At 42.2% G+C, this 12654-nt stretch overlaps 1 protein-coding gene across 1 annotated transcript in view; it reads left to right on the plus strand.

Annotated features, from left to right (window-relative positions):
* LOC142296675 (spindle assembly abnormal protein 6 homolog) overlaps positions 1-12654 on the plus strand; it is a 132558-nt gene that overhangs the window by 51379 nt on the left and 68525 nt on the right. The window contains exons 3-4 of the mRNA XM_075340595.1: positions 3601-3680; positions 5116-5220. Of these exons, the coding sequence (XP_075196710.1) occupies positions 3601-3680; positions 5116-5220 (185 nt within the window). The remainder of the gene's footprint in view (positions 1-3600; positions 3681-5115; positions 5221-12654) is intronic.

Raw genomic sequence — 12654 nt, forward strand, 5'->3', positions numbered from 1 at the left:
GTCAAAACTTTGACATTCTTAACTGTCCATTTCCACCTTGGAAACGCATTAAAAACGCATGTGCAGGTTTTTTCCTGCAGAATTTCCTCATCTAATGTTAGTCTGTAGGAAAATATGGCACTGGCACATAAAGCTAGACTGCAGTTTGCCAAAATGTACGTGTGTATAAGCCAAAATCCTTCTAGGAAAGCTCTTGTGAACAGATGAAACAAAGAGAGCTTTATAGCACATCATTCTACTTTTTACCGAAAACTGAAAGAGGCCTACAAAAAAAAGAACAGCGTACCTATAGTCAAATATGGTGGAGGTTCAAAAATGTATTGCGGTTGTGGTGGCATCATGAAATCTCAAGATTACCAAAGAATTTTGAGTTGCAATGCAGTGGCCGGTGTAAGAAAGTTGGGTTGGCGTCCTAGGTCATTAGTCTTCTACCAGGACATTGACCCAAATATAATTCAAGAAGCCCCCAGAAATGGCTTGAAACAAAGCGCTGGAGAGTTCTGAAGTGGCCAGCAATGAGTCCGGATCTAAATCCCATTGAACACATGTAGAGAGATCTTAAAATTACTGTTGGGAGAAGGCACCTTCACATATGAGAGACCTGGAGCAGTTTGTAAAAGAAGTGTGGCCCAAAATTACAGTTGAGAGGTGTAAGGAGCTTAGTGATGGTAATTTATTCTAAAGGTTGTGCAAACCAATATTAAGTTGAGGGTTCTAGCAATTTTGTCCAGCTCATTTTTGGAGTTTTCTGTGAAATTATGTCCAATTTGCTTTTTCTCTTCTTCTTTTTTTTTTTTTTTTTTTCCTGCTGGTGCTTCAATACTCATAAAGGAAATAAATGTGTAATTGCAAATATTTACCGGGAAAAATGCTTCATTCTCTAGGACAATTGCTATGGTTCCAACACTTTGGGCCATGATTTGATATTACATCACATACTATACTACTTACATATTTTGGGAGACTATATATATATATATATATATATATATATATATATATATATATATATATATATATATATATATATATAATTTTGCCTTATTCTGTCTGTCTGTCTTGCTCCAAAATTGTGTCCTTACGGTGACAAGCAGCGGATTGGCTGCTGGGCTCGCCATGGCCCCGCCCCCCGCACGGATTGGCCTCTCGCCCCGGCCCCCTGCACGCATTGGCAACTCTGCCACACCCCGCCCCCCGCACGCATTCCCCGAACTGACTCCCAGGTGAGTGCTGTACCCCCGGGAGCCCACATCAGCGTACGCCGGCAACCCAGCATTGCTGGGGTTGCCGGCGTACGCTGGTGTGGGCTCCCGTGCGAGCGGGGTACGCTGGTAACCATGGAACACATCGAGTAATATTGTAGCATGGTTACCAGCGTACACCGGCTCCCAGGTGAGCGCATCAAGGTCCTGCAGCGGCGGAACACATACACACACGCACACACATAAGAACAGACACAAACACATACATCAGATCACACTCAATCTCACACACACATCAGATCGTATCCACACACTCGCAACATCCCGTGATATCGCTTGCTTCTCGGCGGCGATACTGTGCGTGCAGTGACCTTCCAGGACCTGCCGGAGGATCACATGGCCGGAAGCATGTGGTATCTCCGTATGTTGTGATTGTGTGAGAGCGTATGTGCAATATAGTCAGTGTGTGTGTGTGAGTGTATGCGATCGGATCTGTGAGTGTCGGCAAAGGAGCACGGCGTGCAGCACAGCTGCTGGGACCGCCCACCGGTGGGCACAGGGAGAAGTGGGGTGTGTGTGAGTGTATGCGATCAGACGTGTGCGTGTATACTGTCTGATGTGTGACTGTGGAGCACGATGGGGGGTGCGCAGCATGGGGGATGGAGCATGATGGGGAGTGCGCAGCATGGGGGATGGAGCACAATGGGGAGTACGCAGCATCGGGGATGGAGCACGATGGGGGTACGCAGCATGGGGGATGGAGCACGATGGGGAGTACGCAGCATGGGAGATGGAGCACGTTTGGGAGTGCGCAGCATGGGGGATAGAGCGCGATGGGGAGTGTGCAGCATGGGGGATGGAGCACGATGGGGAGTGCGCAGCATGGGGGATGGAGCACGATGGGGGGTGCGCAGCATCGGGGATGGAGCATGATGGGGAATGCGCAGCATAGGGGATGGAGCACGATGGGGGTTGGGCAGCATGGGGGATGGAGCACGATGGGGGGTGCGCAGCATGGGGGATGGGGCACGATGGGGGGTGCGCAGCGTGGGGGATGGAGCACGATGGGAGGTGCACACCTCCCCCCCCAACACACACACACACACACACACACACACACACACACACACACACACACACACTGGGAACCTCAAACACCGCCCTACACAGACACCCACACACACAGACAACGCCGCACACACAGAACACCCAACACACAAACACCGCGGCATACATAAATATACGTACATACCACACAACACACACATTGCACAAAACATACCTCCCCCCAAAACACACCACACCCACACAAACCGCGCAACACACACACAACGCTCCACAAACAACGCAACACACATACAACACCGCCCTCACCCCCCGCCACATGCAGACAACACCCAGAACATGTACAACGCCCTACACAAACACTTGGTAACTACACACAGCAACATATATATATATAATATATATTATATAGTGTATATATGTATATAATATACATTATATAGTGTATATATGTATATAATATACTAGTATATGTGTGTGTGTATATATATATATATGTGTGTATATATGTATATATATATATATATATATATATATATATATATATATATATATATATATATATATATATATATATATATATATATATATATATATATATATATATATATATATATATATATATATATATATAATATATATAATATAATATTATTTACAAATATGTGCACTGAAATAATATGCTGCACTGAAAGTAAAGGGGCCGAATAATATTGCACGCCCCAAATTTCAGTTTCTTATTTTTATGCAAGTTTAAAATAAGCAATAAATTTCATTCACCTTTACAATTGTGTCCACTTGTTGTTGATTCTTCACCATAACATTAACATTTTTTTTTATCTTTATGTTTGAAGCCTGAAATGTGGGAAAAGGTTGAAAAATTCAAGGGGGCCGAATACTTTCGCAAGGCACTGTGTGTGTGTGTGTGTGTGTGTGTGTGTGTGTGCGTGTGTGTGTGTGTGTGTGTTACAAAAATGAGTATACCTCTCATTTTTATTTTTTATGGTACAGCACTGAATATATGACAATACAATGTAAAGTAGTCAGTGTACAGCTTGTAAAACAGTGTCAATTTGGTGTGCCATCTAAACACAACACAGCCATTAATGTCAAAATCGCTGGCAACAAAAGTGAGTACACCCCAAGTGAATATGGCCAAATTGCGCCATTTCCCCTCCCCATTCATGTGGCTCATTAGTGTTACAAGGTCTCAGGTGTGAATGATGAGCAGGGGTGTTAATATTTACCGTTCGATTTCTTTGTCTTTATTATTTTTAACTCTGTGGATATATGGATGTGATTTGTAACTTCTTTTTTTAATCTTTTCTTCTAGGACCTAGTTGTTCGTCTTTCTGATGATAACGATCCTTTCTTTCTATATAATCTGACCCTAGGGGAAGAAGACTTTCTGAGGTAAACTTGAATATATGTTCAACTGAGCGTTTAGTTTGGCTCTATACTTTATCAATTATGTATGCTGTGCAATTCATCCACCTAGAGTGAACTGCAAAAGTTTTACTACAAGTCCAAACTGATTTACAAAATGTACCCTTCTGATGCACAATGCTGGTGGAGGGAGAACAGAGAGAGCCTGTTATTATTGGCCACTCTTATTGATTGATAGTGATGAGCGAGCACTAAAATACTCTGATACTCAAGCCGAGCAATTTGTAATGCTTGAATGCATAATGGAAGTCAATGGGAAGCTATAACATTTTTCCTGCACACCCGTTGGATCTGCCAAGAGTTCTGCCGGGAGGCAGTAGAAATCGCTGTGGAGAGAGAGTGGCGAAAGAAAGAGAGATCATTTCCTGAAATACTCTGTGCCATTGTAAGACAATTCTCCTTCCACTGTGTAACTCTGTGACCAGCCACACGATTATCATTCAGCTGAAATACTCTTTGGTGTCGGTGGAACCTGCATTTTCAAACTTGTGACTTGCTACAATATCTTGACATTCCTATTCTGAAATCCTCTGTGCTGTCAGTGGGCCCTGCATCATTCACACTGTAATGCTCCATATGTGACCTACCACATAAGCTTACTGATTTCCTGAAATACTGTGTCTTGGACCTTCTATAACAATGTGACGTTCCTCTGGTGAATTACTCTGTGCTGCTGTGAGACCCTTCTTTTTCCACTATATAATTCTGTATGTGATCAACCCTATAGTCAGTACACTTGTCTCCTGAAATGCTCTGTGCTGCTGGGATATTCCACTTTACTCTCTCTGTTGTATAGGCCAAGCACAATACCACCTTATAGTAGTGAGATTGCCTTGTATATACCCAACATAATATTACCATTACTTATATATGTCCCTGCTCTGCTACATCTGACTGTTTCAGCTGTACTACATCTCACCTCTGTTCCATCTGAGTAAGGCGATATGATGGAGCAGAGCATAGACAGATGTACAGTCTCTCTGCTCTGCTACATCTGACTTTCTTGCTCAGATGTAGCAGAGCAGAGAAGGTCAGAGATGCTTCATCTGATGTAGCGTCTCTGCTTTGCTACATTTGACAGTCATGGCTCTGCTACATCTGAGTTACAGTCAGATGTAGCACAGCAGAGACAGTCAGATGTAAATGAGAGAAAGATATATAGCGATAGAACTAACCCAGGAGCTCTTCGGCTCTAAGAGTCCATCTGAGTGAGGAGTCCCTGCACTGCTGTGGAAATCCCTGGCTTCATTGCGGTTTGTTGGAATCAGTGAGAGAAGCTGCTTCACTGTAACTCGCGCCCCACGCGTTGCTCAACCCTTCTCAACAAGTAGCACCCACATCTGTCGGATATTTTCAGCATTCCCTGTCGATACATGTAATTTTTCTTTTTCTTGTATTGCAGTCTCAAAAACCAGCAAGGATTACTAGTGGAATTTTCTGCATTTCCCCAGAGATTCATAGACCTGTTGGAGCAGTGCATATTTGAGCAAGACAAGACTGTACCTAGGTATGTGATGCATTTATTAGTTTGTTGTCCATTGCGAATATGAAATATTTACCAATATGTATGGAAACTGAATCGGTTGTAGCCTCTCAGCCATTTATTAATAAGCTGCTGAATAAAAATAAAATATAAATAAAACTTTATTTTTATATAGCGCTAACATATTCCGCAGCGCTTCACATACATCAGGAACGCTGTCCCCATTGGGGCTCACAATCTAAATTCCCTATCTGTATGTATTTGGAGTGTGGGAGGAAACCGGAGTACCCGGAGGAAACCCACACAAACACGGGGAGAATATACAGACTCCTTGCAGATGTTGTCCTTGATGGGATTTGAACCCAGGACCCCAGCGCTGCAAGACTGCAGTGCTAACCACTGAGCTACTGTGCCGCCGAATGTTTCTTAGCATTTAACGGGAACCTTTGCACTAGTCTATAAACTGTGAGCTGTCATTTTACATGCAAAAATGTATGCATAAAGGGGCCTTTTTACCTGTTGAAGTGCTGGCATAGCACTAGGATTGCATTAGGATCAGTCAGGATGTGACCTCTTCTGCGTTTCCCTGCACAGTGGCACTCCTGGCCATGCTGCTCTATTTGCACTGGAGCCAGTCCTTTCACTTGAATGGATGTGTGCTGCGGTTGGGTACACAGTGGTTGACCTGGTGTGTCGGAGATTCTGGTACAGAAACTGTTGTGAAGCTGGTATTCTCCATATCGTTGATCGTCCATCGGTTTCGAAGATGGAAATATTAGGAAGAAACTAGTTCAATAATTAGGGGGTTCTTATTTGTCTAACTGGAAGCTTGTCTTTTAGTGGACCTTATACTTTCGGGAAGTTTACATTGTGGTTGTCTTGACACTTTAACACATTATAAAGAAGACACACAAGTTGTTTTCTTCTTTCAAAATGAGCTTCTTATTAAATATTGGACAGACGTGTGCTTCAGCAGCCGTTGCATCAGCTTTTGCCATATTCACCTGTTGTGCATGTTGCTACCATGCTTAGCTGCACTGTTTCCACTTGACAAAACAGTCTTGCATACTAACACTGCAATGGAGGAGACTGACATCGGCATATCTAGCATACTTCAGACGTGGCCAGTTATTAATCGTTGACTTTATGTAATTGCAACTCCCATTGTTCCAAGAAACACTGCTGGCAGCAAGGCATGTTGGGATTTATGAATACAGGGATCAGCCTTGACACTTCTTACGACTATGCACTTCATATTTACCTACACCTGATTCAATTTATTTTTTTAATTCCTTCATTTACTTATTAAATACAAGTAGTGAGATGAAGAGGTGCCACCTTGTCTGATTTTGCTACTACCCCTTAATTCCTCTGATGGATCATTGGCTGTGGCATTTCTTTCTCTTAAGCCTCTTATTAGATAAAGTGGAATTGTATCCTAGGGCTTATCGCTGGGAATCGGTAGCCCTTTTTAATGATTTACATTTCTGGAAGGAACAATCATTATTTCCAGTAGGAATCAATGCAAATGTGTGTGTTCAACTATGAAAAGTTGTGTAAACTAGCGCAGGTCCTAGTTGAGACATCTTATTTCTCAAGACAAGTTATTTCAAATGACAACTTTCTGGCTTTAAGAAACACTAAAAAAAAAATCATGAAAACAATGTGCTAGCCAGTAACTGTTACTTTTCAAGACTAAGCAGGAGTAAAAATAATGGAATCGCCCTGTAAATTTTCATTCCTAAAGCTAACACCTGCATAAAATAAGATCTGCTCGTTAGTCTGCATCTAAGGCCAGGGACACACTGGTACTACTGCGATCCTCACATGACACTCGGCTCACGCTGGCAGCAGAAGCAGAGTGTCATGCGAGTGTCACTGCAACTGAGGTCCGATCATGCGATCAGACCACAGCTGCAGGGGGCGGGCTGGCACTGCAGAGGGGAAGGAGGGATTTATCTCCCTCTCTACTCCGTTGCCGGCTATTGCCATTCTCACTCTGCATTCGCAGTACACCAGTGTACTGCGAGTGCAGTGCAAGTTTTCTCTCGCCCCATAGATGTGAATGGGTGTGAGAGAAACAAGGATTGCATTGCACCCGCAGCATGCTGCGACTATTTTCTCGATCCAATTAGGGCTGAGAAAATAATCGCTCATGGGTGGTGGCACATAGGCTAATATTGGCCCGAGTGGAAAACGATGATTTATCGCATTCCACTCGCTCCGATTTTCATGACAGGTGTCTAAGGGCATGTGCTCACATTGAGTTGTGTCACTAAAGAAAATTCTGCAATGATTTGACAGCTCATCTGTGCTTCAAATCGCTGCAGAATCACTGCATAATGGATGCAGTGTTTCTGCAGAATAGATGCCGATTTCATGCTCTATGGATACTGCCTCTCCCATAGACCGAGTGGGAGTCGCATCCAAAGCGCACGAAAGAAGTGACATGCTGCATTTTTGAACACACAGATTTTGTGGAATTTTTGACTCTCAACTCGCTGTGTTCAAAAAAGCATTGTGCGCACGGATTATGCACAATCTTCATAGATTGTGCAGGGGAAGCAGGACGCATGCATTTACGCTGTAGTACAAGACGCAGAGTAAATGCATGCAATACGCACATGTACGCACACAGCCTTAGGCCTTAAAAGGGGTTATCACACCTGGAGAGCTGTTGCACTAAGTGAACTGACATGTATCATGGCTCCAACACGAGAGATGTCAATTGAAACAAAGAAAAGGTTTATCAAACTCTTAAAAGAGGGTAAATCATCACGCAATGTTGCAAAAGATGTTGGTGGTTCACAGTCACCTGTGCCTAAAATCTGTACCAAATACAAACAACTTGGGAAGGTTGTTAAAGGCAAACATACTGGTAGACCAAGGAAAACATCAAAGCGTCAAGATAGGAAACTTAAAGCAATGTCTCCAAAACAGGAAATGCTCAACAAAACAAATGAGGAACGAATGGGAGGAAACTGAAGTCAATGTCTGTGACCGAACTGTAAGAAACCGCCTAAAGGAAATGTGATTTACATACAGAAAAGCTCAACAAAAGCCATCATTAACACCTAAACAGAAAAAAACAAGTTTACAATGGGCTAAGGAAAAGCAATCGTGGACTGTGGATGACTAGATGAAAGTCATATTCAGTGAATCTGCATTGGGCAAGGTGATGATGCTGGAACTTTTGTTTGATGTCGTTCCAATGAGATTTATAAAGATGAGTGCCTGAAGAGAACATGTAAATTTCCACAGTCATTGATGATATATGAGGCTGCATGTCAGGTAAAGGCACTGGGGAGATGGCTGTCATTACATCTTCAATAAATACCCAAGTTTACATTGAAATTTTGGACACTTTTCTTATCCCATCAATTGAAAGGATGTTTGGGGATGATTAAATCATTTATCAAGATGATAATGCATCCTGCCACAGAGCAAAAACTTTGAAAACATTCCTTGAAAGAAGACACATAAGGTCAATGACATGGCCTGCAAATAGTCTGGATCTCAATTCAATTGAAAATCTTTGGTGGAAGTTGAAGAAAATGGTCCATGACAAGGCTCCAACCTGCAAAGCTGATCTGGCAACAGCAATGAGAGAAAGTTGGAGCCAGAATGATGAAGATTACTGTTTGTCATTAAGTCCATGCCTAAGAGACTGCAAGCTGTTATAAAAGCCAGAGGTGTTCTTTTGTTTTTGTTTTTCATGATTCCATAATTTTTACCTCATAATTGAGCGATTCCATAATTTTTACCCTTTTTTGGTCTTTGAAAAGTAATAGTTACTGGCTTGCACATTGTTTTCATGATTTTTTTTTTTTTTAGTGTTTCTTAAAGCCAGAAAGTTGCCATTTGAAATGACTTTAGTTTGGTGCCATGTCTGTGATCTGCGTTTTTTAAACAAAAGTAAACAACTGAACATCCTCAGAGCCAGGTGAGTCTATAATTTTTGCCAGGGGTTGTAGTAATGTGCCCATCCTTGTGCCCTCTAGTAGTTTGCCCTGTAGTAATATCCTACTGATCCCCTTTTTGTCCTCTGTTATGAAATTAAAAATTCTCACTTGTCCTCCGTTCCCACGGTGCCCTCAGCTGCTTCTTGTAGACCACAAGGCACGTAGATCCCTCCATGATAGCGTCCAATGCTTTGGGCTGCTGTCTGCCGTCATGCCTTTACTGCAGTTGAATGCTTTACGGCAGCGGCAGTGCAGTAAAGCATTTAACTACTGGAAAGGGCTGACCGCAGCGGCGGCCCTGTGTGTTGGACGCAATCACGGACGGGTTTATCTGCCTGCGGTCTGAAAGAAGCACCCCTTGATGATCACGTCCAGTGCAGAGGCGCCGCTGCTGTCAGCGCTTTTCAGCAGTTGAATGCTTTACTGCACCGCTGCCGCTGTAAAGCATTAAACTGCAGTAAAGCAATGATGGGAGCCTGCAGCGGTGTCTCCGGGCACCGGATGTGATCATCAAGGGGTGCCTCTTGCAGACCGCACGCACAAAGACCCCTCCGTAATCGCGTCCAATACACAGGGCCACCGCTGGCATGAGTGCTTTGCAGCAGTTGAATGCTTTACTGCACCACCGCTGCTGTAAAGCATTAAACTGCAGAAAAGACATGTCAGCAGACAGCAGCCCCATGCATCGGACGCTATCACGGAGGGGTTTATGTGCCTTGCGGTCTACAAGTAGCAGCTTAGGACACACTGGGAATGGAGGACAGATGGGAATAATTTTTTGTGGGACCGTGACCCGAACATAAGCCGAAGGTGGCCGTTTTCAGCCTAAAAATGTGGGCTGAAAAACTCGGCTTATACTCGAGTATATACGGTATGTGAAACTTGACCCTCGCACGGAGAAGCTTTCCAGCAATAAGTTCAGTACATCTGTTTTTAAGGGAAATCTGAAGTTTTAGATTTTACATCTGAAGTTTTGCTGTCTCCTGGAGATGACTCTGGAGTCAGGTTTTATTGTGTTGTTTAGCTCATTGCATCGATCTGCTGGAAGATTGCAAGTGTACTCGATTCTGCCCTGGGTCATCACTCCTTGAAAGATAACGCTTCCAATGTTTAACACCTTCAGAAAAAGAAGTCTGCATGTGGGTGGATGAGGGTTATTATGATGTTTGATGAGAAAGAAGAAATGACACTCGCCATGTGTTCCTCGCTGATAATATACAGATAATGTCTTTTTCAATAGGGCAACGCATATACTGTATTTTGTGCAATAGTTATTTATTTATTTTTAAACCGTGTTCTGGTTTTTTTTTTCTTATTTTGTCTGCCTTTCTTCTTAATGGATTTTTCTTTAGCAGTTGCTTTAGAGTGCTTGTGAGTGATATAAGTTTAGACATGGTGTTTATTTGAAGGCATATACAAATTGATTGCTTTGCTGTGAAACATTCATGCTGGGTTAGGAAAAAGGATTATGCCCTCCGTATGCTGCCTTTGTCACAAAGAAGAGTCTAACAGGCTCGGCCAGGGTTTCGATATAAAGAAAGTTGTATTTGACCAGACACTCTTGTCAGTCGAATGTGTGTGTATAACATAAAATATAATAGTGCGCGCGTGTGTGTGTGTGTGTGTGTGTGTGTATATATATGTATGTATATATATATATATATGTATATATATATATGTATGTATATATATATATATATATATATATATATATATATATATATATATATATATATACACACACACAGTTAGGTCCAGAAATATTTGGACAGTGACACAAGTTTTGTTATTTTAGCTGTTTACAAAAACATGTTCATAAATACAATTATATATATAATATGGGCTGAAAGTGCAAGCTCCCAGCTGCAATATGGGAGTTTTCACATCCAAATCGGAGAAAGGGTTTAGGAATCATAGCTCTGTAATGCATAGCCTCCTCTTTTTAAAGGGACCAAAAGTAATTGGACAAGGGACTCTAAGGGCTGCAATTAACTCTGAAGGCGTCTCCCTCGTTTAACCTGTAATCAATGAAGTAGTTAAAAGGTCTGGGGTTGATTACAGGTGTGTGGTTTTGCATTTGGAAGCTGTTGCTGTGACCAGACAATATGCGGTCTAAGGAACTCTCTCAATTGAGGTGAAGCACAACATCCTGAGGCTGAAAAAAAAGAAAAAATCCATCAGAGAGATAGCAGACATGCTTGGAGTAGCAAAATCAACAGTCGGGTACATTCTGAGAAAAAAGGAATTGACTGGTGAGCTTGGGAACTCAAAAAAGCCTGGGCGTCCACGGATGACAACAGTGGTGGATGATCGCCGCATACTTTCTTTGGTGAAGAAGAACCCGTTCACAACATCAACTGAAGTCCAGAACACTGTCAGTGAAGTAGGTGTATCTGTCTCTAAGTCAACAGTAAAGAGAAGACTCCATGAAAGTAAATACAAAGGGTTCACATCTAGATGCAAACCATTCATCAATTCCAAAAATAGACAGGCCAGAGTTAAATTTGCTGAAAAACACCTCATGAAGCCAGCTCAGTTCTGGAAAAGTATTCTATGGACAGATAAGACCAAGATCAACCTGTACCAGAATGATGGTAAGAAAAAAGTTTGGAGAAGAAAGGGAACGGCACATGATCCAAGGCACACCACATCCTCTGTAAAACATGGTGGAGGCAACGTGATGGCATGGGCATGCATGGCTTTCAATGGCACTGGGTCACTTGTGTTTATTGATGACATAACAGCAGACAAGAGTAGCCGGATGAATTCTGAAGTGTACCGGGATATACTTTCAGCCCAGATTCAGCTAAATGCCGCAAAGTTGATCGGACGGCGCTTCATAGTACAGATGGACAATGACCCCAAGCATACAGCCAAAGCTACCCAGGAGTTCATGAGTGCAAAAAAGTGGAACGTTCTGCAATGGCCAAGTCAATCACCAGATCTTAACCCAATTGAGCATGCATTTCACTTGCTCAAATCCAGACTTAAGACGGAAAGACCCACAAACAAGCAAGACCTGAAGGCTGCGGCTGTAAAGGCCTGGCAAAGCATTAAGAAGGAGGAAACCCAGCGTTTGGTGATGTCCATGGGTTCCAGACTTAAGGCAGTGATTACCTTCAAAGGATTCGCAACAAAATATTGAAAATAAAAATATTTTGTTTGGGTTTGGTTTATTTGTCCAATTACTTTTGACCTCCTAAAATGTGGAGTGTTTGTAAAGAAATGTGTACAATTCCTACAATTTCGATCAGATATTTTTGTTCAAACCTTCAAATTAAACGTTACAATCTGCACTTGAATTCTGTTGTAGAGGTTTCATTTCAAATCCAATGTGGTGGCATGCAGAGCCCAACTCGCGAAAATTGTGTCACTGTCCAAATATTTCTGGACCTAACTGTATATGTATATATATATATATATATATATATATATATATATATATATATATATATATATATATATATATATATATATATATATATATATATATATA

Source organism: Anomaloglossus baeobatrachus, chromosome 1 (genome assembly GCF_048569485.1).
Source record: "Anomaloglossus baeobatrachus isolate aAnoBae1 chromosome 1, aAnoBae1.hap1, whole genome shotgun sequence".
Lineage (NCBI taxonomy): Eukaryota > Metazoa > Chordata > Amphibia > Anura > Aromobatidae > Anomaloglossus > Anomaloglossus baeobatrachus.